The 25,561-nt window shown below is 37.1% G+C and overlaps 1 protein-coding gene across 2 annotated transcripts in view; it reads right to left on the bottom strand.

Annotated features, from left to right (window-relative positions):
• Positions 1 to 4,378: 4,378 nt before the first annotated feature.
• Positions 4,379 to 25,561, bottom strand: part of ANKRD33B (ankyrin repeat domain 33B) — a 46,243-nt gene continuing 25,060 nt past the window's right edge. The window contains exons 2-4 of one of the 2 annotated variants that reach the window (XM_026700910.2): positions 25,075 to 25,204; positions 16,512 to 16,652; positions 4,380 to 5,573 (exon numbers count right to left, since the gene is read on the bottom strand). In XM_026700910.2, the coding sequence (XP_026556695.2) occupies positions 4,723 to 5,573; positions 16,512 to 16,652; positions 25,075 to 25,204 (1,122 nt within the window). In that variant the 3' untranslated portion in view covers positions 4,380 to 4,722. Of the gene's footprint in view, positions 5,574 to 16,511; positions 16,653 to 25,074; positions 25,205 to 25,561 lie in introns of both variants that reach the window. The other variant, XM_087930689.1, reaches the window with a different exon arrangement.

Below are 25,561 nucleotides of genomic sequence, written 5' to 3'. Positions count from 1 at the left end.
ATGAATATTGCTATAAATTCTGATCAATAAAAGATTATTGTACCTGAAAAGATGAAGTCATTACAACTGTTAAAAAATTAAAAGGCGTGATTATAATTCTGATCAACTTGCATTTTAGAAAAATCTGAATAAAATATGTAGCCAAATTCCAGAAGAAAATTGTCAGAGCCAGACCAGTGACCTGTCTTCTCTTTTAATATCCTTCTTTTCTGGAAAGCTTCTCTGCAAGTTTTTTGGAAAGCTATTAAGATCTAGCTATAGCAGAAGGAATGATTTGTCTCTGATCTCTCTGCCATGAAGACTGTGATTAATGATCTGTGCTTTGATGCTGTCAGATTATGTCCTTGCCTTGTTTTGTTTTGTTTTTAATCTTGTTATTGAGTATGGAGGGTAAGCTGCTCAGGGTTGAATGGAATTGGAACACCCTATATGTGTTACTAAGAAAATGAAATTTGAACTGGTAGAATAATTCAAAAAGAGAGTGTATGCAGTCATCAGCCAAACAGGTGCTAATGTTTTGTACCAGAAGACTCAGGCTGCCGTATACTGCCTAATCAGAAATATTTTTAAAAAAATCCACATTCTTCAATGGGAGTCCCAAACAGCTGATATGGGTTCCTTCCATGTGTTCCAAGTCTTGAGCTGTTCTCAGCACTGACTGCCTTTTAGCGGCTCTGCTAAATCCAACAGATGTCTTGACACGGAAATTAGAACCGAGATTTGGACTAAACTGAAACTTTGAGAGATCAGGACAAAGTAACACAACAGCCCCAAACAAAACTCAAGAAATAATATACTCCATAATGAAAGCATAATTTATTGTTTTATCAATATATAATATGCTGACACAAATTATACCCTTCAACATTACTACTGAACTTCATCCCCGAGTGAATACAGTGGTACATTTCAGGCACATTTGTAATTTAATTTGCAATAATTAAATTGCAAATGCACGTACCTGCTTATTGGAGTAGATTGATTTGGAGGAAGATGACTTTGTGATTTTATATAGAAGTATGTTATATTGGCTCTGAAGAAAATACACCTTTTATGTCAGAGCTCATCTGAGAACCATTTTGCTACTGGCATCTAAAATCTCATCTACCAATTACAAAATAATCAGTTTTATAACTTTGTTCATCTCCTTATAGCATGCCCTTAAAAATTAATGTATCTTGCTTGCTTGTTATATGAGTCGTACTTTTAGCTGGCACAGAATTGACAAAGGAGTGCAAGCAGGCACTTTGTGATAGCCTTGCATACATGGAACAAGCATGTATTAACTATGGCTGTAATCCTGTCAGGAAATAATCCTCTCTGAACCCAGTGGATTTTATTGCTGAGCTGGGACTGATTGGATTGCACTGTAAAGTATTTTCAGTTCAATGTAGTGAAAACTTTTTTCTGACAGATATTGCCCTTATTTTTTTTGTTATTAACCCTAAGGGGTATTTACATTGAAAACTGAATTTTTTAACTGGGAAAAGGGATTGGTACAGGTTGTGCAGTTTGAGGAATGAGATATTTATCATTCTAGTTCTTAAAGCTGATTCTTTAACATGCCAGTAAATGTAAGTGCAGTGCAATTACCTTATAGCTTCCATGACTGCTAGGTGACAGCACCTGGCTGACTGTATGATTTAAAAGGGCTAAACAGGCCTGATAATATTAAGATGGGAGACTACCAAGAAATCCTTGGAAAGTAAAATCTTGCAGACAAAAACACATCTGTTTGCCAGAAAAGCACATAAAGTCATCCACAGTCAAATTGAAGAATAATCTGAGATTATTCTTAATAATGAGATTTTAAATGTTTTGCAATGTAACCAGAAGAGGTGATTATGTATTAAATATATCTTTTAAAAGTATAAAGAAAATACATGTTTTTATTCCGTCTCTTTAGTAATAAATGCAATTGTTACAATTATTTTGAGCTCAAGTCTATAATAGAAGTTGATCAAATTTTAAACTGAATATATATGAAAAGTAATTGAGGTGGTTTTTATAGAAATGGAGCAAGTTACTATAAAATAAACTGAATTTTTATTAACTTTTAAAAAGATATTTTTCAGATTAGCAACAAAGCAATAAAACACCTTTCACCAATAGGCAACAGAGGTGTCCTTTGCTTGCCTTATTTCTAGTTCTCAAAATTAAAACATAAATTCTGTGAGGTTTTTGTTTTACCAAATTCCCCTGAGATTTTATATTCATTAAAAATGTTTCGGACTGGCATATTTTCTACAGGCAAGCAACAAGCTGAACCTCTGTATGTAGGAGAAAAAAAAAACTTTAAATCTCTCATATATCCTGAATAAGAAACTTATGTTGTCGATTCCTTCTTTTCTAATTCTCTAGATACTCCCTTGAAAACCTACCCTTTTTCTTAATTATTGCTTTGTGGTTATTAAGGATATTTCTTAAACTTCCTGTGCCTTTCCCTACTATTAATTAAACATATTTCTAAGCATAAAACATGCTTGTTGTATTGCCGATCTTTCTACTGAATCTCCCACTGCTACCAAATAATGTTGTCCTGATCTGAAACTGCACCATTCATTATGGGCAAGATTTTTGATTCTCCTCTCCTGGCTGCTCCCACTTCAGTACTACACCCATCATGTAGGATTATATCCATCAATCAGAGCACAGCAGCATGAACACGGTGGATCTGTTTAAGCAATTCTGCTTGAGGTCCACAGACTGATATATCTGCTCTTTCTCTCACTTCCCATTTGGCCATGTTCCAACGTAAAACTGAAGGGAAGACACCAGGACAAAAATACCCCCGCCCCCCAAAGGAAGGAGGTAGATAAACCTTACCATGTGTGTACAACCAACCAGGTTGTGTGGAGAAGAATGGAAAGTGAGCAGCTGCTGGGCAACCACTTATTTGTGGTGTGAAAGTGAGGAGGGGCCTAACAATATGATATCCATGGCAAATAGGACAAAAGCTAATTTAGCACCACTCATTTTGTAAACTCTGCAGAGCTACATCTAAAAAATCAGATTCCCTTTGATGCTACTTCAGATTACAATCATATGAAATTGTGCAAAGCCTCTTCTTACTTTCCCCAGATAAAATAGTAGAGATCTGTTCTCTCTACCTCGTTGGAAGCATGGAAAGAAGTTGATTTTAAAAAACAGGGGAGGGCGAAAGCAAGAATACGAAAAGAATTCTGCTAAGAAATGCTAATAGGGAGTGCAAATCCTCAGAAAGCAATTGCTGCATTAAAAGCTGGCAAGTGACCAGAGAAGAGAGGCCCTGCTCCATGCTCTGAAACAACTCCGTGATTACTCCACAAGAGGTTATTTGACCTCACCTCTCAAATTATGAATAAGAAAGCAGCACAGATTGTATGTACCTTGAAACAAGGGGAGAGAGTATTGGCTTAGGGGGGGGGGGGAGTCTACTTTTGTATCAATACACCTTGTGAGAACTTAAGACCGGGGCAGGATGAGGATTTTATCCTGTATCCCAGGGAGAAGACTGATATTTGGGACATGGTACTTCAGTGCTACCATAAACTAAATTTGAGGACATGGCTTCTCTATTTGGGGTTTAATCCTATTGCCCTTTACTTTGGGGAAGATAATTGTTAAAATTGTAGAAAAAAATCTTTTCCATATGTTAACCTTGTTCATACAGTTGCCTTGGAGTTCTTAAGTCTCTTAAAACAGTGGTCCCCAACCTTTTTTGTACCAGGGACCAGTTTCACACAGAAACACTTTTTCAAGGATGAGGGGGGGGAGGGGGAGGAGTCCGAGTTTGGTGGTTTGCTTGCAGACGTTTCATTACCTGACTAGATAACATCTGATGTTGTTACCTAGTCAGGTAATAAAACGTCTGCCGGCAAACCACCAAGTTCAGGGAGGCTCAGGACAAGTCCCTGCAGGATGGCTGAGAAGCCCTGCCTTTCAGCCCTGCCTCCCTCAGCCTCATCCCTCAGGCGTCTGCCTCGTTCCTCTCTCAGTCGCTCTCTCGCTCCTCCACCAGCCCAGGAAGAAACTGCTTCAAAGAAGCCGGCAGGGTGGCTTTTCCTGTCGGCACAGCTCCTCTGAAGCGCCCGTTCACCCCCACCCCGCCGCCCGTGGTTCAATCCAGGGCTCCGTCCTGCCTGCCTGCCTGCCTTCGTTTCTGGTTGTTTGGGAGCAGCTTCGGCTGAGTAAAAGAGGCGAATAGTTATTATTCTCAGCCAAAGTTACCCCGAAACAACCAGAAACGAAGGCAGGCAGGCGGCAGGCAGAATGGAGCACTGGATTGAACTGCGGGCAGCGGGGTGGGGGTGAACGGGCACTTGGAGGAGCTGCGCCGACAGGAAAAGCCACCCTGCCGGCTTCTTTGAAGCAGTTTCTTCCTGGGCTGGTGGAGGAGCGAGAGAGTGACTGAGAGAGGAACGAGGCGGGAGGAAACCGAAGCCGCTGAGCCGGAGAGCAGGACAGGCTTTGGTTGCTTCCTCCCTCCCCTTCTTTCATTTGTGTCCTTGATCCCTGATCCCAGCAGCATTCACCGAAGGCGAAGAAAGCCGCCATTTTTATTTTATTTTTATTTTCTTTGCGGCCCGGTACCAAATGATCCACGGACCGGTACTGATCCACGGCCCGGTGGTTGGGGACCCCTGTCTTAAAACAAATGTGATCTTCAGTTTCACCTTCCTTTTATTAAATTTATATAATATGCCCTGTCAATTCATTTATTGGTACCAAAAGCAATTTGGCTTAAGTTCTTTTTTTCTGAAGAGATGGTAAGGTGGGTTTTTGTAAATCTTCGGCTTTTTTCTTTTCTTCTTCAGCCTTCTTCCTTTGTTCCTTCAGCTCCTTATATCTCCATTTGGGAATCTCCAAGTAGGTCCCATCACTGGCATTACTTTTCCGTCGCACTTCCTCTGGCTGGAAAGTAGGCCGAGGTGCCTTACTTATACGGACTCTGGGGATGAAAAGTCCAGGGCGAACACTGCTTCTTCTTAACAAATGCAGTGGTAACAGGCTGGCTTTCCTTTGAACCACAACGTTGACCTGGGGCACATTCAAATGGAAAGGCTGCAGGCTGGCCCTCCGTTCCTTCCTTTTGGAGACTAGTATAATTCTGGAATTCTGAAACAACTTCTTATAGCTGTTAAAATGTTCCCCACTCTCCAAAGTTTGAAGTTCTTTAGCTCTTTGTTTCCTAAGAATTTCTTGCACAGCTGGCCTACGTTTTCCTACAGCAGGAGGACTTTCAGGACATACAGTTCTGCAAGCTATGGCAACGAAGGAGCTTCTTAAACTTGTTGTTGTTCTAACCATGTGATCAAGGACCCCATCTTCTTCAGGACCATGGAAAGTTCTGAAATCTACAATGGATCTCAAAGTTGCTGAGATCTTCTGCAAGCAAGTTTTTGAATCTGCAGCCTTAGCAAGAAGTTCCTTCAACTTTGGCCATTCAAGCAAATATTGATCACAAAATTGCTCAGCACATGGCTTATCCATAAGTCTCTGTATAAGATATGCAGATTCTATTCTTCCCGTGAAACATGCCCATTCTAGAGGAGTAAATCCACGACCTGGATCTGTTGCATTAATATTTGCTCCTTCAAAGAAATAAGAGAGAGAGAGAAATTAACGTCATGCTGTATGTGTTTTGAACTGAGAGGTTGTAAAAGTTGTAGTTCGTGATTGCTATTGTTAGTTATCATGGTTGATAGTCTGATAATAAGGTTTGAGCTATGCTAAAGTTTGAAGTACAGTACTGATATAATGCTCTGCATAACATTGCATTAATATTGTAGTCTTATGAAGATTAGCATAATCAAAGTAGAATGAAACAATCACTGATTAAAATTAATTTTCTTAAGGAATTCAAATTACATTGACTGATTACCTCATCCGCATACACCAACCATTCTCTTACAACAAAAACATAGAAGTACACACATGCACTCCTACAGAAATATAAATTCTATGCATTAATTAGATAGATGATAGATAGATAGATAGATAGATAGATAGATAGATAGATAGATAGATAGATAGATAGATATCAATTTAGAAGTCTTAGAATTTTATGAAATGCACCCAAATAAAACAATAGCACTGATGTTCCTAGATGCACAGAAGGCCTTTGATAATTTGAATTGGAGATTTCTTATTAATCAACTGATCGGTATGAAATTTGGCGAAAACTTTCTGGGACTCATCAAGACAGTCTACAGGTGAAACTTGAAAAATTAGAATATCGTGCAAAAGTTCATTTATTTCAGTAAGACAGCTTAAAAGGTAAAACTAATATATGAGATAGACTCATTACATGCAAAGCAAGATAGTTCAAGCCGTGATTTGTCATAATTGTGATGATTATGGCTTACAGCTCATGAAAACTCCAAGTCCACAATCTCAGAAAATTAGAATATTACATGCAATCAATAAAACAAGGATTGTACATAGAACAATATCAGACCTCTGAAAAGTATAAACAGGCATATGTACTCAGTACCTGGTTTGGGCCCCTTTTGCAGCATTTACTGCCTCAATGGGGCGTGGCATGGAAGCTATCAGCCTGTGGCACTGCTGAGGTGTTATGGAAGACCAGGATACTTCAATAGCGGCCTTCAGCTCTTCTGCATTGTTCAGTCTCATGTCTCTCATCTTTCTCTTGGCAATGCCCCATAGATTCTCTATGGGGCTCAGGTCAGGCGAGTTGGCTGGCCAATCAAGCACTGTAATCCCATGGTCATTGAACCAAGTTTTGGCACTTTTGGCAGTGTGGGCAGGTGCCAAGTCCTGCTGGAAAATGAAGTCAGCATCCCAATAAAGCTCGTCTGCGGAAGGAAGCATGAAGTGCTCCAAAATCTGGTAGACGGCTGCATTGATCCTGGATTTAATGAAGCACAGTGGACCAACACCAGCAGATGACATGGCTCCCCAAATCAACACAGACTGTGGAAACTTCACACTGGACTTCAAGCATCTTGCAGTGTGTGCCCCTCCATTCTTCCTCCAGACTCTGGCTCCTTGGTTTCCAAATGAGATGCAAAAGTTCCTCTCATCAGAAAAGAGGACTTGGACCACTGAGCAACAGACCAATTCTGTTTTTCTTTAGCCCAGGTAAGACGCTTCTGACATTGTTTGTTGTTCAGGAGCAGCTTGACAAGAGGAATACGACATTTGAAGCCCATGTCCAGGATCTGTCTGTGTGTGGTGGCTCTTGGTGCACTGACTCCAGCCTCAGTCCACTCCTTGCGAAAGTCCCCAACACTTTTGAATGGCCTTTTTCTGACACTCCTCTCCAGGCTGCAGTCATTCCTGCTGCTTGTGCACCTTTTTCTTCCACACTTTTCCCTTCCACATAACTTTCTATTAATGTGCTTTGATACAGCACTTTGAGAACATCCAACTTCTTTTGCAATTACCTTTTGAGGTTTTCCCTCCTTACAGAGGGTGTCAATGATGGTTTTCTGCACAACTGTCAGGTCAGCAGTCTTTCCCATGATTGGGATTCCTACTGAACCAGACTGAGAGACCATTTAGAGGCTCAGGAACCCTTTGCAGGTGTTACGGATTAATTAGCTGATTAGAGTGGGACACTTTGAGCCTAGAATATTGAACCTTTTCACAATATTCTATATTTTCTGAGATTGTGGATTTGGGGTTTTCATGAGCTGTAAGCCATAATCATCACAATTATGCCAAATCACGGCTTGAACTATCTTGTTTTGAATGTAATGAGTCTATCTCATATATTAGTTTTACCTTTTAAGTTGCATTACCGAGATAAATGAACTTTTGCACGATATTCTAATTTTTTGAGTTTCACCTGTATAAGACACAAACAGCAAAAATAATAGTGAATGGAGAAATTATGGATAGTATAAAGATAAATAAGGGGGTGAGGCAAGGGTGTCCCCTGGCCCCATTGCTGTACATACTAGCAGAAGAGATATTATTAACAGAAATACGACAAACCGAGATATCAAAGGACTAAACATTTAAAAAGAAGAGAATAAACTCCAAGCCTTTGCCAATGATATGGCATTCATAATGGAGGACCCAAAAGAAGCAAGTACCCTGTTTCTCCAACAATACGGCCTCCCCCAATAGGAAGTCCCAGCATGTTTTATAGGCATGAAATGAAATTAAGCCCCTCCCCCCAAATGAAGGCCTATATTAAAACATGCGAAATGTGGGGGAATGGTGGGAGGGCTTGCCGTTAGGAAATACTTATCGCACACCCAGATATGGTGCTGCCTGCGTGCCCCACCAACGCCGAGGTCAACATCCAAGCCGTCGCCGCCCGCCCAAAGATGCAAGGGGGGGAATTAAGTCACCCCCAAAAAGACGGCCTAGCCATTTTTTCGGGGCTCAAAAAAAAATAAGACCCAGCCTTATTATATGAGAAACACGGTACCATACTAATGAATGAAATAGAAGAATTTGGAAAGGTGGCTGGGCTGAAAATTAATAGAGAAAAAACAAATAAATAATGAAAAACTGCAGAAAAAAAAACAAAAGGAAAAATTAGCAAGCAAATTAGGCATGCAGGTAGTAAACAAAACAAGATATCTCACGATCTGGTTGACAGCTAAGTGTTCCTCAATCAAAAGGGATGACTATGGTAAATTGACAACTCAAATATCAAAAGATTTAGACAATTGGGCCAGAGTTCACCTTTCCCTATTAGGGTGGATAGCAATAATTAAGATGAATGTCCTACCAAAGTTGCTATTCCTGTTCCAGATGGTGCCAGTCAAGTTGGGGGGAACATTTTTCAAAGATCTAAAACACATTTCTAAATTTATATGGCAGAAGAAAAAAGCCAGAATAAAATACAAACTATTACAAGATACTAGAAAGAAAGGAGGCTTTGGTCTCCCAGAGTTCAAATTGTACTACCAGGTGGCAGTAGCCACATGACTTAAAGATTGGATCAATTTGACAAACATAAGGATTCTAACATTAGAGAGTTTTGACCTACAACTTGGCTGGCATGCATTTATCTGGGACAGGAAGAGTAAACACCACTCATACTTTCAAAGACTCTGGGTGAGAGATGTTTTGCTTAATACATGGAGAAAAATAAAAAGGAATCATTATGTAAAGGTGCCACTAGGGTTATCAACAATAGAAGCAGTAATACATCCCAATGTTTTGGACTGTACTAAAATCATAAATTACAGAGATTTGTTAAATGAAAAAGGAGCATTAAAAACTAGGAATCAACTACAACTTCAGGGAATTGAGATAGGATAGTGGCCTCACCTACAGATACAAGCACACTACAACAAGGACAAAGAACAATTCAGCTTCTATACAACCCAACAAGAGCTAGATAAGATATGGCAAGGAGAAGAAAAAAAATGATTAGTAAAACCTACAAGTATCTATTACACTATAAAATGAAGGAGGAAACCATCAAAGAATGCATGATAACTTGGGCTAAAAATGTGGGCCACAATATCAACTTGGACCAGTGGGAACATCTTTGGCAGACAAGCTATAGGTTAACAATGTGGGTCTCTTATAGAGAGAATTTATATAAAATGTTTCATCGCTGGCACCACCGACGAAGTTAGCCAAAATGTTCTCTAATATGACACACCACATGCACGAAAATTTTGGCAAAAAATTAGAATTTGGATAGAGGATATAACAAAACAGAAAGTAAAATTCAAACCGGAAATTTTTTTACTAGGCATGTTAGAACCAAATATTGAAAAGAAGCACCAATACCTGATCTTGCATATTATAACTGCAGCTAGAATAAGTTTTGCTTAGAATTGGAAATTGACTACGACCCCTACAGAAAACATGATAATAAATAAAATGTGCCAAGATGGATAGACTAACTAAACTGCTAAAAGATAATAAGACAGTGAATATTACAAAACATGGGATATCTGGTATGACTGGCTGAAGAAAAGGTGATGTCTGATGACCCAGTAACATTTTGAATATGGGTGACGTGTAAACAAATGTAAATAAATTATATGTATGCATATGTAGAGTTTAAAAGTACGAAGTAATTATTATGACAACGTATAACACGTTATCAGAAGGAAAATACAAGTATATCTATTGCTCAAACAATGCTGTTAAATGTATATATATATTTTTAATTTTATAAATATTGAATAAAAAAGAAAGAAAGAAAGAAAGAAAGAAAGAAAGAAAGAAAGAAAGAAAGAAAGAAAGAAATCTCTCCTAATCAATGGATAATGTCCAGGCTGACCTGGAAAGGGATTCATGCTTTCCACTAGCAGTTTCTACAGTCATTGCTCATTCTTTTCACCAGCTTATTCCAGTCCTCTCAGTGAATGTAAAAAATACCTGCTCTCAATATAAGGTTGAAAGAGAAAGAAAGATTTACTGTCTTGCCTTTCTCATGGTTGTTACTCCAATATAAAATATAGAGATGTGCAAAATGTTTTTAGTATTCCAAGCATGAAAGAAAATGTGTTTTTCAGGAGGTTGATTCCAGATTGGAACAGAACTCTAGGAATGAGTAAATATTCCATACATAGACTGTCCTGCACAGATTACATCAGGGATGTCAAACTCGATTTCATTGAGGGCCATATCAGGGTTGGTTTGACCTCAGAGGGCAGGGGGGCATGGCCATGGTGGGCTTGACATGGGACTTATGTTGGGGGCACCTGTAGTGGCCAAGTGTTAATGCAGGACTTCCCTGAAACCCTCCCTCACTCTTATAATCTCCTTCTTTCCTTCCTTTTCTTTTTCCTTCCCTCTTCATTCTCCTTTCTTCTTCCTTCCCCTTGTTCCTTATTTGTTCTTCCTTGCTCTCTCCCTATCTTCTTTTTCTTTGTCTTTCCTCTTTCTGTTTCTCCTTTCCTGTCCTTTCTTGCATGCTCAAATGCAAAAGGGGAAACATTTCTCCTGTTGTTTTGTTTTTAGTTTGTTTTGCTAGCCCTCTGCCAGTGAAAACAGATCTCGGGGGGGCATGCACAGCCCCCGCGCTTCGTTTTTGCTGGCAGAGGGTTGCAGGAGGCCATTGTGGCTGAAAACAGAGCAGAGGGACGCGTGAGGGCTCCACAAGCCCTGTTTTCGCTGGCAAAGGCACTGCAGGCTGGTCCTTTGCTGTTTCCAGGCCGGCCCCATGGGCCGGATCTAAGCACCCTCAAGACTGAATCCAGCACCCAGGCCTTGAGTTTGACACCCCTCGGTTAGACAATATTGGAGTTCATCGTTGGAACAAAATGTACATGTCTTTTCTATGAATGGACCTGGAGCTTGCAGAGACGTTTTGGGATACCTCTCCTTCTATTCCCTTTACATATATTTTTTCTTGATAGCATTTTAGATGGCACTGCATGACGCCATGCTAATGGCCTTAGATGTATCCCGTTTTTCTTTCCTGAAGGAATTGTTTATAGTCTAGACTCCAGTATCACTTTCACAGGATTTTTCATCCTCCTTGGATACTTTTCTCCTTCACAGTAGTCAAGTAATTGTATCCTAGCTAATTCTTCGTTGACTTAATCAGAATTTGCTCTTTTGAAGTCTAATATAAGTAATCCTAAATTAATCACAGCAATGGAGATAGCCAATTTGGTCACTAAGCAACTTAGTCACAAAATGACTCAGTTATTAAGTGATGATTAAACACTCGTGATCATCACACATGATCACAACTTATATTACTTCTGGCTTCTCCAATGCCTTTGCTTGTTGGAAGCTAGCTATGAAGATCACAAATGACAATCACATGACCATGAGAAGCTGCAATTGTCATAAATGCATATCAGTTATGAATTTCCCAAATCATGATTACATGACCATAAGATGCTACAACCACCATAAATTTGAAAACTGAAAAAATATTTTTTTCAGTACCATCATATTTTGAATGGTCGCTAAACAGGACAATCATTGACTGAGGACTGCCTGTACATAGATCAGATTCTTTTCAGTTTTTTCACTTCTAGCTTTCATGAACTCAAGGCTAACAATTTCTTTTCTTTGTTTAGGAGGTGCTGTTGGCTTTTTTGATAACAGAGTCTAACCAAAATGGATTTTTCAGTGGCTGACAGTAAAATTGAGTTTTATTTTAAAGGAATTTAATGTTTTTAAAATCTCTCACCAAAATGTATTTTATTTCTTAAAATTGCTGCCATGAAACTAACAATTTATTTACAGTATAACACATTGCTTTTGAATTCATTGTAAAGTACAATAATATATTTGGTAAAAAATTGTCAGGAGGAAACACTTTTTGCAGTGAAGACAGCATTTAAAAAAACAGCATAGTATTTAAATGAATACCATCTGCGAGACCTGCTTGCACACATTTTCCTCCATTATAAACTCTGCATTGTTGTTAGAGACCAAAATAGAGAATGATCAAGAGAATGAAAATGTTAAAGCTACAATGAATCCCATTAAAAGGGGGAGAAAAAAAAAAGAATTTGTGATCTTTCTTCATTCAAAGCACAATGCAATGGGAAAGAAAACAAACTCAACAATCTCCAAAATTCACTTTGAAAAACCTAGATACATAACCAAAGGACAAACAGAAGGGATACTTGCTATAACAGATGGTAAGTCTATGAATTTAGGTTAATCTCATGAATGATTAAGAGATTCATTTAAGACAGTATCAGACTATAATAAGAACAAGTGAAAGATAGATCTAAAACTACACCAAAGCAGAGAAGCAACTGGCTTATGTAATGACTTTCCCATCACTGTTTCTTGCCTTTGTGAATGTCAGCAAATAATTATATAAAAATATAATTTCAAATATTGTGGCACTTCCAAATGTGATGAAAAGATTTCCTAATTTTTGTTTATTTTTTTTATTTTTTAAGGTCAATTTAGTAATAAAGTTGATTCCCTATAGAACTGCTTCAAGTTCTACAAGAACCTGTAAGCAAAATGCTCTCGCCATTTTATTATTCTGCAAATGCGTGAAACATTTTAGAAAGTGTAAAACAAGTTGGCATTCCTGCCCCTCCCTTTACCCACAGAGGACTAAGATAGATCATTACTTTCCTATACTGTTTTTCAACATTGTTGTGAATATTATAATTACAGGTAGTCCTTGACTTACAAACACAATTGGGACTGGAAATTCAGTCACTAAGCAATGCGGTTGATAAGCAATTCATCATGTAACTGGATTTTATAACCATTTTTACCGTGGTTGTGTTAAGCAAATTACCATGGTTATTAAGCGAATAATGTGGTCATTAAGTGAATCCAGTTTCCCCAACTGATTTTGCTTATCAGAATACTAGTGGGGAACCTTGCAAATCATGTTTATGTGAGTGCAAAATGTAAGCTGGTTGCAAAGCACCTGCATTGCAATCAAGTGACTGCAAGGGTGTTGCAAGAGTCAAAATGTTGAGGAGAGGATGTAGGTCACTTTTTTATGAGGCTGTCATAACTTTCAACGGTTGTTAAATGAATGATTGTAAGTTGAGGATTACTTATAGCTGGGCTAGTACAGTAATGATGGGAAAAGTGGATAGTTTGCATGATAACACAGATGACCAAAGGCATATAGTTATATGCAGGCAACTGCCCCGTGCTCTTCAGTGTCTATGAATTTAACAATTGAGTCGAATAGCAGAAAAACAGAAGTTCATGTTCCATGTGCATAAAAGGCAAAAGAAACAAAAAGAAAGAAAATCTAAGAAGTAACTAATATTACTAAATACTATTAAAAAGCCATGTAGTAGAGAACTGAACACTTGCAGAAAAGACACTCAGAGAAACTTATGTTTCTGATGCTAAGACAGGATAATTAGAAGACTGAGTTCCATCCTGTTTCTATGTATTGCTTAGCGTCTCAGTTTTAACAGCTTTCATTTTCCAGGCTAAATTTTCTTGTTGACGAGATTAAATATGCCATTTTTAATAGAAATTTAGTGCAGTGATCTTCCAGCTATTTTTTTTTAAAGCAAATTTTATTGATTTTACTTTACTCTTATTCAATCACATTTCTTTTCTAGTTTATCTGCTATTCACTCATCACATTTATATTTTCCTCTGGCTTGTTTACAGTTGTTCTCATGTGGCCTTCCTCCGAGATTTTATTAATTCTCAATTAACACACACACATAAAGCACAAAAAACATAAAACTTCCTTTTAGAAAGTAACTTGGCCCCAGATTACCTCTTTTTGTATGGACTTCAATTAAATTCATGCTCTTCTTATATACCATTACCTATCTTTTTTACCATTCTATATCTTCTATATAACTCCTCCCCATTTATATATTTCATCATACTTTAAGACAATATTTTTATATCTTTTGTCCATTTTTCCATTTACATCTATCTCATTCCCAATATAAAAAAAGAATAATTTCTCCTGAAATCACTAATCAGAGTATGATGCCTTTCTATCATACCCCTAAATTGAAATTTGAAATAACACCTAAGTCCCAATCTGATTCTGCTTAGTACATTCTACTATTTCAAAAACAAATACTACAATAATAAATCTATAATAATCAACACATTAGCCCATTAAACTCTATAATTAAAATAATATTTTAAACATTTCCTTTAATATTTTATTAAAACTTAAAATCATTCATTATTAAACATTTTAACATTGTACCTTAATATTTTGATCTTTTATTAAATCTTATAAAATTCTAATTTTCTGTTTTTAATACAAATACAACTGCTACAATACTATCATGTGTACTATGCAGAATCCCCCCCTTTTTTAAAAAAGAATCATACATTACCCTTTGTCCCTAAAAAAGATTTTCTTTTTCCCATCTTGTTTTATACCTTTATAACTTTTTTCCCCCTTTTCCCTTTCTTTCTTGGCCCACCTAGACTTTTTACCCACTCCTCTCCAAACCTCTACCTTCTTGGCTTCCCCTTTCTGTTGCATTCTTCTTTCCTTTTGCTTTCTGGCATTATATTGTTTTTGCATCTTATTTTTCTCTTCCATAGATATTTTTTTATGTCTTAAGCCCTTCCTTTTTCCTCCTCTCTTTCTCCTTTCTTTCTTAATCACACTATTTAATTCATTAAAAATGGCTTCTTCTTCCTCCGCTTCTTCCAGCTGTTGTTTAATTTGCTGACACATAGCAAGCGCCATATCTACAAAACAAAGGGCTTCTCCCATAGCGTCCTTGCCTTCTTTCCTTATTTTTAGATATTGTTTTTTTAGTTCATCAAGAGGTAGAGCCATTATAAACTTTTTCTTCTTCTTTTTCTGTATCCTCTTCTTGTTATTAAGCCAATCAAATATTTCCAAACTTAAAATCCCAAAGTCCCAAAGTCATCAAACAGTCCAGGCAAAGCACAAACTTCTTCCTTTTACAGTTTCTCTTCCTGGGGTAAAGTCAATTAGGGAAAAAAAACCAATCTATATTTTAAATCTTTTTTGCAGTTAGCTTCTAATCTCTTTATCTTCAAAGCATCTCCTCCAACAAAGTCTTGGAATAATTTTTTTTTTCCCAAGCCTCTCCCTTCCCACTTGTAACAAAGGGCTTCAAATTTTTATCTTCTGTTAGAGAGCAGATTTTCCATGTCCATTTGTTAGTTCCATAAGGGAGGGAGAGTAACTTTATCTTTCAACACTTTCCTTCGCCGCTGAGAACCTCCATTAGAAACATTGTAGCATCCAAAAAGAATAGTAATTTTCCAGGTATTAGATATGTCCTTAAAGTCCCGGTTCAGCCAAGAAAAACTTTCATTTTAAAACTTCCTTCTTCTTCCTCCTGCACATTCTTAATCCAGTTGCCGGCTTCTTCGTGGCAGCCATTGAGACCGCCGCTCCACCGCCTTGAGAAAAGGGGGTTATTGCCGGCTGGGGAGGGGGTCTGCAATACCCCTCAACCCCTGTCCGGATCCCCCCTATCTTCAGCTACCCCAACAGGGCAGCCTTATCCTCCAGATCTGTCAGGATCGGAGGCACCAAGACGGCTAGCACAGCAGGGATCGCGGAGAAAGCGAATCCCTGCTGTCACCGAAGCCTGGCAAACCGGAAGCCCTTCCAGCTATTCATGGTTAGAAATATATGCTTTTATTTTGCACAAAACTCTCTCCAAATTTAGCATCGGGATTTTTCACAGAAGCTACTCTCACTGCAAATTTCATGTACAGTTTGCAGAAAACTGTTAAATGCTTATTTTATTATTTTTACAATTTATGATATACAGCAAATATGTTACATAATTTAGCCTACTGATTTGAGATTTATCCTAAGAAATATTATGGTAGAAAACAGTAATATGAAAAAAATGGATTGATTTAATAGTAAAACCACTGAAATGATTGGGAAACTGTCATGATTAATTTAAATTCTATTGACGTTAATTTAAATAACTGCAAGTACTATATTCTACATGATGATCTATAACTGAATAAAGAGTTGTTGATGATGAACGGTTTCAAGAATATAACTATGGAACCAAATCCTATATTTACTGCGCACATTAAATAATAGACAATCAAACCTGCTCTGAAAGTAAATAAAGTTTTTCATTGAGGATAATGTACAACAATTCAATGGGAAAGAAAACAATGAAAGAAAGAATTCAGTATACCTGCTAATATTAAGGCTCTGGCACATTCACTTCGGCCTTGCATTGCAGATTTCATAAGTGCAGTAAATCCAAATGCATTCCTTTTCTCAATATCAAGACCGGAATAGTAGTTGAGTAAATATTGCGTAATGTTAATATGTCCTACAAAAAGAACAAAAAAAGAATATTGGTTTCAAATCAGTGTAAATATTACATAGTTAATTTTTGTAGGATTTTTAAAATTATAATATGCTAAGGCTCAGAGGAAAATTTTCATTCTTCTCTTTCTCTAATACACATAAACAAGTCTTATATTTAAATACCAACTGAAACATAAATGGCACAGACACTAAGATGTTCATGGAATGAATGTACCCCACTTGTTTCCCTTATCTGAAGCTACATTTTTCTTTCAGAGTAATTTTTTCTCTTCCAGAGCCATTAACCCTTGAACAATGCTGAAGGAAATACAAGGTCAGTTCAGAGACATTGAATTTCCCCAAACTTATGCTTCCTTCTCAGGTAAATGAAGTTTAAAGAAATGCACAACAAGGATACCTCCCATTGACTCTTACCAAACAAATCCCTGCCAGACTGCTTAGCACAGGATTCTCCAGCCCCTGGGTCAGGGACTGGTACTAGTTTGTGGCATATTAAGAACTAGGCTGCACAGCTGGAAGTGTGTGGTGTGCAAGTGAGCAAAATCAAAACCACCACCACACCAGTCTGTAAAATAATTGGATTCTGTGAAACTGTTTCCTTCTTAAGAGATGTGCCCAATCATTGGGCAAGGCTTTGGGGGACTTACGAATGGCTGCAAGAAGAAGCTTGCATCCCATGAACATTACATTATCTGTTCATAAGCTCTCTGGAACACAATAGTAAATATACAAGAACTAAATTATAAAAGGCTAAATGTTAACTAAAATTACTCATACAATCTTGTTCCTGGGTCAGAAATAATTTCTATGGCAGCCATCAAGAATTCCTCTGTAGGCACACTGTCTATATTCTTGAAAGTATCTCCAGTTATTTATTAGGAATAGGAATGCTTACATACTAAGCTGTTTTACATTAATAAAGCTGCAGAACAGACAACAAGGCAATTAGATAGCATATATTTTAACAGAAACACAATAATCCTTGCCAAATTTTATAAGCAAAATGTTGGGTTGTCTTAGAGAAATGGATATATTTCTGATGGAAAATAAATGATTTAAACAAAATCTGGAGGGCTTGAAGTTGTTATTCAAGAGTTATGAAGTGAAAGTTGATGTCCCTATATTAACAATACGAGACAATGAGGGACTATGTTTCAAAAAGCAAGCTGCTGTGTATAAGATTTTCTTAAAAGACCATAACTGCTACAAGAAATTCACTAAAATAAGCTGCTTCAGAATCTTGGAATAATGATTCGATAAAATATTAGCCCGGTCAACACAAACCGAACTCCTTTGGCAAAAATATCACCTTTACTATTAATATTAACCAGAAACACGTCTCCACTTTAGTTTTAGCTCCTTTGCATGTCAAGAACTTCATAAAGTTATCTTGCAGTTATTTTTAGGCACTTTCTCAGTGTGGTACTTCATTGAGGAAGGCCTTCCCTCCTGAAATCTGTGAATTGGCTGCAATTATTTTTGTTGCTAGAAGTACCTTTTAAAATTTATCCAGGCGTTCCTTGTTATCACCATGATACATATATGTCTTCCCCCCACTTTTGAATAACATATGCCATTTTTTATTCTCCTTTATATTTTGAGTGAGAGTCCCCTTTTGGTTATTCAGTTATGTGCTCGTTATTTTTTATTTGTTTATTTTTATATATTTTTTCTTTATTGTTTGTTGTCTGCTGCCTTGAATCACACTGAGTTGGATGGTCTTATAAATATTGCAAAAAAAAAATAAACATGATTGTAATCAATGGTTTCTATTAATAATGAGATGCTTTGGGATTTGCTATAATGGGAAGGATAGAGACATCAGTATTTATTTATGTGTTTACTTTTTATTTAATTGTTGTCTTACTGCCCATGCATTATAGTTCTCCACATAGATCTTGATTCCTGCAGTTTTCTTGGCAATATTTTAGGTGTGACTTGCCATTACTTCCTTTTCATTGTAGAGAAGGAATGGCACCCAGCTGACTTAGTGCCTAAGATGGGGCTAGAACTCCAGTTCTCAGACCAGTATCTTTAATTACCACACCAAACTGGCCAGAGTTCCAATTTTCAGCATGGGGAACAGAGGATATAAGTAAAATGATGAAATACATAAACTTGGAAATCAGAATATATTCATTCTTAGAAATAGTTTCAACAAATCTTAAGCTATAATCTTCATTTGAGGACTGGTTTTTGCTTGCCAATATGTAGGAAATCTATGAGAAGGGACAATCTATCACGGGGAAAATTATAGATGCAGGGGAACTTATAGGCTGAAGACCAATTAAACCATCAATTCCTTGTCTCCAATCTGATAGAACAAGATAAACCTTTAGTGCCATTATTCCTCATTCAAATCAGTTTTCTAACTTGCCATTTTTCTGGTTGATCATACTGTTTGTTATACAGTATGGGTAACATCACAAAAGTAGCTCAATTACTGTAAGTTATAAAAAATATTCCCTCATTTTACTTTGCAGTCCAGTGAGTCTCGTTTTATTTTGCAATCTACAGTGCATGTCAATCAAAAGTATCAAGAAAGTTTGAAAAGAATTTTCATTTAAACAGGTAACAACTGCATTATCTATTCAAATTTTTAAAATCAGAACCTATTGATCACAAAATGAATATAAAAATCATTTTAATGTTAATTTATAATTTATATGTCTTAATTACTTTGTCCCTGTTTAATTTTTTGTAGGTTTCTTCTTTTTTATTAACAGTATGGGAAATATTTGCAGCATCATTAGCTATATGATCAACAACAGAAGTTATTTCTTTTTTTAATAGATTTTTTAAAAATGTTCAACAATATCCATTCCTTTTCATTCACATATATGTACAGACCACATAAATAATAAAACATTACAGTACATTCAAACTTAGCAAATTGTAAGAAGCAAAATTTTCACTGCCATTCCACATGTATAAATAACAAAGATAGTTTAGCAAAAATAACCTAAAACCAAGCTGAATTATCAAAGCAATAATGGGTAGAAAATGGGAATTGAGATAAACTAAGTGCAACAGTAGCACATAGCATGAATGGTAACTGCTTGTCAGCTGCCTATGGGGGATGGAAATCCATTTCATTCAAATGCTTGAATATGTAAATGTGTCGCCTATAGTTAGCTTATTGCGCTTAGGAAGCACATGGGTATTGGCATGGGGATAAATATTTAACAACTGGATCTGCAGCTCCATTGCTGCTGCATGCTGCTAGGTGCTAAAGAGCAGACTGTGCAATAGGCGGGGGTCTCAGCTCTACTTTCAACAGGCTGGCTAAATTCTCAAAAATTTAACTATCAGCTCTCACAAGCTGGCAGAAGCCAGCTCTAGCACACCACTCCCTATGGGAAAATAATCTGGAGGATATGCTCCATCTTTTAATGTAAAAATGATGTATCTGATCATACCTAATCCTGGGTTACTGAGCTGATCTGTTTCAGTAAATAAAAAGTGAGGTCAAAATTTGCTTCTAGTGTCCAGTATTTGCTTTTTATCAGATACAATGAAACATTTGACTTTTACCAGCTTTTATCTGAAAGTCTCAGATAGTGGCTGCTGGATACTCATCCATGGGCTCATCTCCAGTGTTATAAAGGAATATATAGGAATCCCATGTGTTCTTCTTGTTTTTTTATTTATTAGGTTTATATGCTGTCTTTTTCTCATAAATCATGTAAAGTGATGGGAATCTGGCCAACCTGTGTCCAATGGCAATATGCCAGAATAGGCTTGACTCCTTTTCTAATGCTAAAATCCCCAATCAATGATACTATGATTCCTTAAAATGATAAAATAGATTTGCACAATATAACCTGCACTCAATTAGTAAAACTGATGATTTCATTGTTAATTAACATGGGCAAGAAATCAATATTCCATTTACTTCTAATAATGAAATGTTAAATGTAATATATCAACTAAAACAATGATACACATTACAGTATTATGTAATTATTATTTTATTGGAAATATAATTCCTCATCTATAACCATATTTTTAGATATTCTATTATATTTAACAATATATTATATCTTGAATGGGAATTAGCTAATTAGGCTAATTAGAGTCAATGTCAGATCAGATTATCAATACTTTGCTTATGCTCTTCAGGAAGGATTACTCCACCTTTGAAAAGCAAATGCAAAGAAATTAAAAAGAAAATGAACAAACAAACAAACAAACTCAATGGGCAGATTTGATGGACCACTATGTTTCTATGTAAGTGTTTAAAAAAAGACCAGGAACATTCAGGCTTCACACAGGGTTCTAGAACCATTGCCTGAGTTGGCATTCAGTATACTTTCGCATGAGATTGGTAATCCTGCTCAGAAAGCAGTAGAAGGAAAATACTTGAAGTTTGATCTGCTGCCTCAAATTCCCCTTGAGGGCCCACACTTGGACAATCCCTGACCCATATAAATTGCTAATAAATAACCTTGATGTCTCTCTCTTTTTAGATTTCAAAATGTATTAATTCTTTTTTTTTCTCAGTAGATCTTGGCACAGATATAGCTATACATGAACCATGAAGGATCTGTAAGATGCAACAAGAAGGCTTTCTCTCACTCTTCCCATCTCTTCACCGAATTTTAGTCAGTCACACCAGGTTTTAGAATTAAATCTATGCTGGAATAGCTTTCCTTTTTAATTATTATTACTCTGGCACTTTTGTATTCTCCATGAACTTATTATAAAGGCCAATAATTGAGCTTTTATTCAACCTGGAGAAATAATTGACAAACTTTCAGGAGGTCAGCTGAATTGAGCAAATAAGTAGTATCTTTGCAAATCTGATTTATTTAATCCCCCCAATATCAAACTGAAACATACTTAGCACATAAGGAATAAGTTTCTTAAGTTCTGGAATAAAAATGCACAGTACACTGAAGAAAAAAAGACAAGGTTCCTTACTTTTTGGATATGTATTTTATAACTCTAAAATGTTTCTGTTCATACTAAATGTTATGCATAGGAAAATCCTGCCCACAAAGGGTCTCTTTTCAAAGAGATATTTTGCTTCCATGAACATTCAACTGAAGCTCTTCCTTGAGACTACTTTACTTTTTTTTTTTTACTGTCATATTGCTTCTCAAGATTCCTCTGATGAAGAGTTAATAACTCTTGGACTCTGAGAAAACATGGCATCTTAAAGAGGAACAGCTTGAAGAGATAGCAACCTGTCTTAAGGAAAGATACAGCTGGAGATGATGGTCTACTAGAATCTACAAATCTTGTCCAAAAGAGGTTACAGACGCAAAGAACAGAGTGTATATGCCTGAATTCAAGAGCTGGCAGGATAAAAGCTTTTTCAGGAAAGTAATTAGGCCACACTGGGGGACTGTTGTGTTGATTTATACCTGCTTTTGACATTCCTTGGTGTTGTTTGCAAAAGAGATTCTTTTTGAGCTTCTTGTTAATCTCTCTCATGTACTCAGGTTATAAAACAGGAAATTAGGATTGACTTGTGATCTTCTCTTCTTGATTATCCTTAGGAAAACTCTACAGAGACCTAGTTATGGACAATAGACTATATTCTGGCAAATAGGCGGTCTTGGATCCTTTGGCCTGGTTCCTTGGCTTTCTTTCAGGAAAAGATTGCAGGATAGTTTTATCAATTATGCCTAAAAAACAGGACATCTTCAGCCCTTCCTCAACATTCTCAACCACTGCAAAAACTGGAAGAGGTTCAGCACATGAACCGCACCCACAGAAGCTTCCTCTGGCTTTGAGGAATGCAGCTGGAGAAGCTACTCAGCTGAGAGGTGCCTACTCCAGTAAGACTCGCCGAAGCTGAAAGGTGGTTCCGTGCAAGTGTTCTTCCTTCTCCTAGGTGTTCTATTTTTTGTAAGTGTCAAGTGGGAGACAAGGAACTTTTTGGTAGTGCAAATTACTTTATCAAGGCAAATACAGTCTTCAAGATACAACAGTTCATTTAGTCATTGTTCAAAATTACAATAGCACTGAAAAAAGTGACTGACCATTTTTCACACTTACAACCATTGCAACATCCCCATGGTCATAGGATCAAAATTTAAGATACTTGGAAATGGACTCATATTTATGACAGTTGCAGTGTCCCGGGGTCATTTGATCATCTTTTACGAAATTCTGACAAAGTCAATGGGGAAGCAAGATTCAATTAACAGCCATGTTACTAACTTAACAACTGCAGTGAATCACTTAACAACTGTGTCAAGAAAGGTCATAAAATGGGGCAAAATTCACTTAACGAAAGTTTTACTTTGCAACAGAAATTTTGGGCTCAGCTGTGCTCGTAAGTTGAGGACTACCTGTAGTGGTGTTGCCTCTAGGGCACAACAAATCTTTGTGCAAATATAAGTTGCTTTGCAGAGGATTATTTTATGTAGTTTACTAGAGATTTAGAATGAGGGAAAAGTCTATGAATAAATTAAATCCTGTATTATTTAGGATTATTTTTGTGGAGCTATAGGGAGATAACATTTTTATCGATAGCTTATTACAGTACAAATGGGGTATAACATAGCTACTTCTACTTTCTATAAACCTATAAAAGCAAATTATCTAAATGCTACTTGTTTAAACTTTCATTTGATTAGCCCAGAAATTATACCTCATGACAAGGTTTCAAATAACTGTTTAGGCTTACACACAAGTCTTTAAAATATGTTAATCAATCTGAATGAGCCAGTTGAAGATTTCATGACATCTGTTTATTTAAGAGAATGTTTTTCCTTGAAACAAGAGGTCAGCAACCTTTCTGCCCAAAGGCCAGATCTGGCCTACCACCTGAAATCATCTGGCCCATAGTCAAAAAGAAATATATCCCCCCAGCCTGTGTAAGAGAGGGAGAGAGCAATCACCCATTTCGCTATTCTTGTGAGCACTTTATGCCTCTTTCAGTGACACTTTTGGCAACAAGTTTTCTGCTGCTTGGCATGGGTGGAGTCACAAAGGAAATAATAATAATGACAGCATAACCTCTGCCCATTTCGCAAAAGACGAGCCTTGCTTTAAATGATAGTTATCCCATATCATATTAAGGTATTTAACTCCACTTTTATTAGCAGTAAAGGGGCATTCAAGGTCTAACTGGAAAAGTGCTTTTAAAGTGGAGTGAGCAACCCATGATAAAAGTTCTGGGGAATTTACACTGGGGGGTTTAAACTGGGAATCACCAGAATATGAGCAAAAACCTGGCACCAAACAACAATAGACTCAATAGCTCATTTTGAAAACATAGATGCTGCTGGGAGCAAATGATCCCCTTTGCAGCTGGTTTTGTTTGAGCTGTGACCTGACCCACTAAGTGGATATTTGGAAATTGAAGTCTAGGTATTTAAATACCTTAACTTGCTAGAGATGGTTATTAATTTCCCATATAAAGGTAAAGGTTTTCCCTGTCCAGTTTGGTCCAACTCTAGGGGGTGGTGCTCATCTCTGTTTCTTGGTCGAGGGAACCACTGTTGTCCGAAGATACTTCCATGGTCATGTGGCCAGACTATACGTCAATGCAAACAGAACACTGTTACCTTCCCACCAAAGTGCAACCTATTTATCTACTTGCATTCACAAGCTTTCAAATTGCTAGGTGGGCAGGAGCTGGGGCAAGTAACAGGAGCTCATCCTGTCCCGCAGCGCTCAGGTCTCAAACCGAGAGCTGACTTTAATCCCTGAGCCTTTGCCCCCCTTGATTTTCTATATATGCTTCATGAAAAGCAACACCTTTATTTTTGCATAGGTTATTTTCAATCCTATAATTAGGCAATGGTCAGCAAAAGCCCGAAAATTACAACGCAGGTATGGGAAACAATATCTATATCATCAATATAAGTGAGCATGGAAATTAATCCCTGATTTTTGAGGATGTGGGGTGAGATCCAAATTTAGAAAGGCACTGATTGGTTCCCTTAACACTTCAATGGAACTATTACCTGGGGAGTGGTGCTGTTGAATGTAATTGACCTCACATTTAATCTGCACAGAGTGTCTTGGGTAACACTGTAATTAGCTGCAGAAGCCAGCAATCGAGTTTTTACCATCACTCCTGGGGGGCTAGGGAGGATGCCAAATCAAAAAAACTGCCATCATATCAATAAAGGCAGCCTAGAAGTTCTCTCTGGGGAGAGGCTTCACTATTTTTTGGGCAGAGTGTCACAGAGTGGTATCTTGATTAAATATTGAAAAGCTGGGTTGTTCTATAGCTAAGAGCTTTCCTTTGGATCTGGCAACCCATCTGTTTTGTGCATTAATGTCTAGCATGTATTTTACTTGTTATGTTGAGCAATCTAAGTGGATGATAACTGCCTGGTCTACATTGTCTCTCTCTTTAAAAAGGAAAAAGCCTGATATTCATTGGCTCATCACAGGGACCACAATTACAAAGGGGCACTACTGAACATAAAAATTAAATGAGTAGCAAATATCCTTACCTGCCTGAGCAGCTGTAATTAGAGCTGTATTCCCTTCGTTGTCCTGCCAGTTTACATCAATATGAGGACACTGTGCTAAGGCTATTACAATATCCACATACCCTTGGTAACAGGCAACAATAAGGCCAGTCTATAAATAAATAATAAAAAAAGGTGCAGGTTAAAGTGTAGCGAGCGCAGTTCCTTTGCATTTACAAATGCTACTTATTTGAAGTTTCTTTGAAGACATGAATATTATAAATTACTTTTGTTTGGAAAATATTTTATTTCAAATCTATTTTTCTAGTTCATGGAAGCTAACAATAATAAACCAGCAAGTAAAAATGATTAATTAAAGTAATACAAAAAATATACCAGAAACAGAGCATGCAACAAAGGTAGTTGGTACCAGAAATACCAGAATGGAAATGTAAATGGGATGCCTATCTAAATAAAGTAACAAAATATTGCTTTAAAAAGTGTTTATGTCGTTATTTGTTGGGGGAAG

Source organism: Pseudonaja textilis, chromosome 3 (genome assembly GCF_049901715.1).
Source record: "Pseudonaja textilis isolate UNSWEBS1 chromosome 3, rPseTex1.2, whole genome shotgun sequence".
NCBI classification, from domain to species: Eukaryota; Metazoa; Chordata; class Lepidosauria; order Squamata; family Elapidae; genus Pseudonaja; species Pseudonaja textilis.
This window is presented reverse-complemented; position numbering and strand designations above follow the sequence as displayed.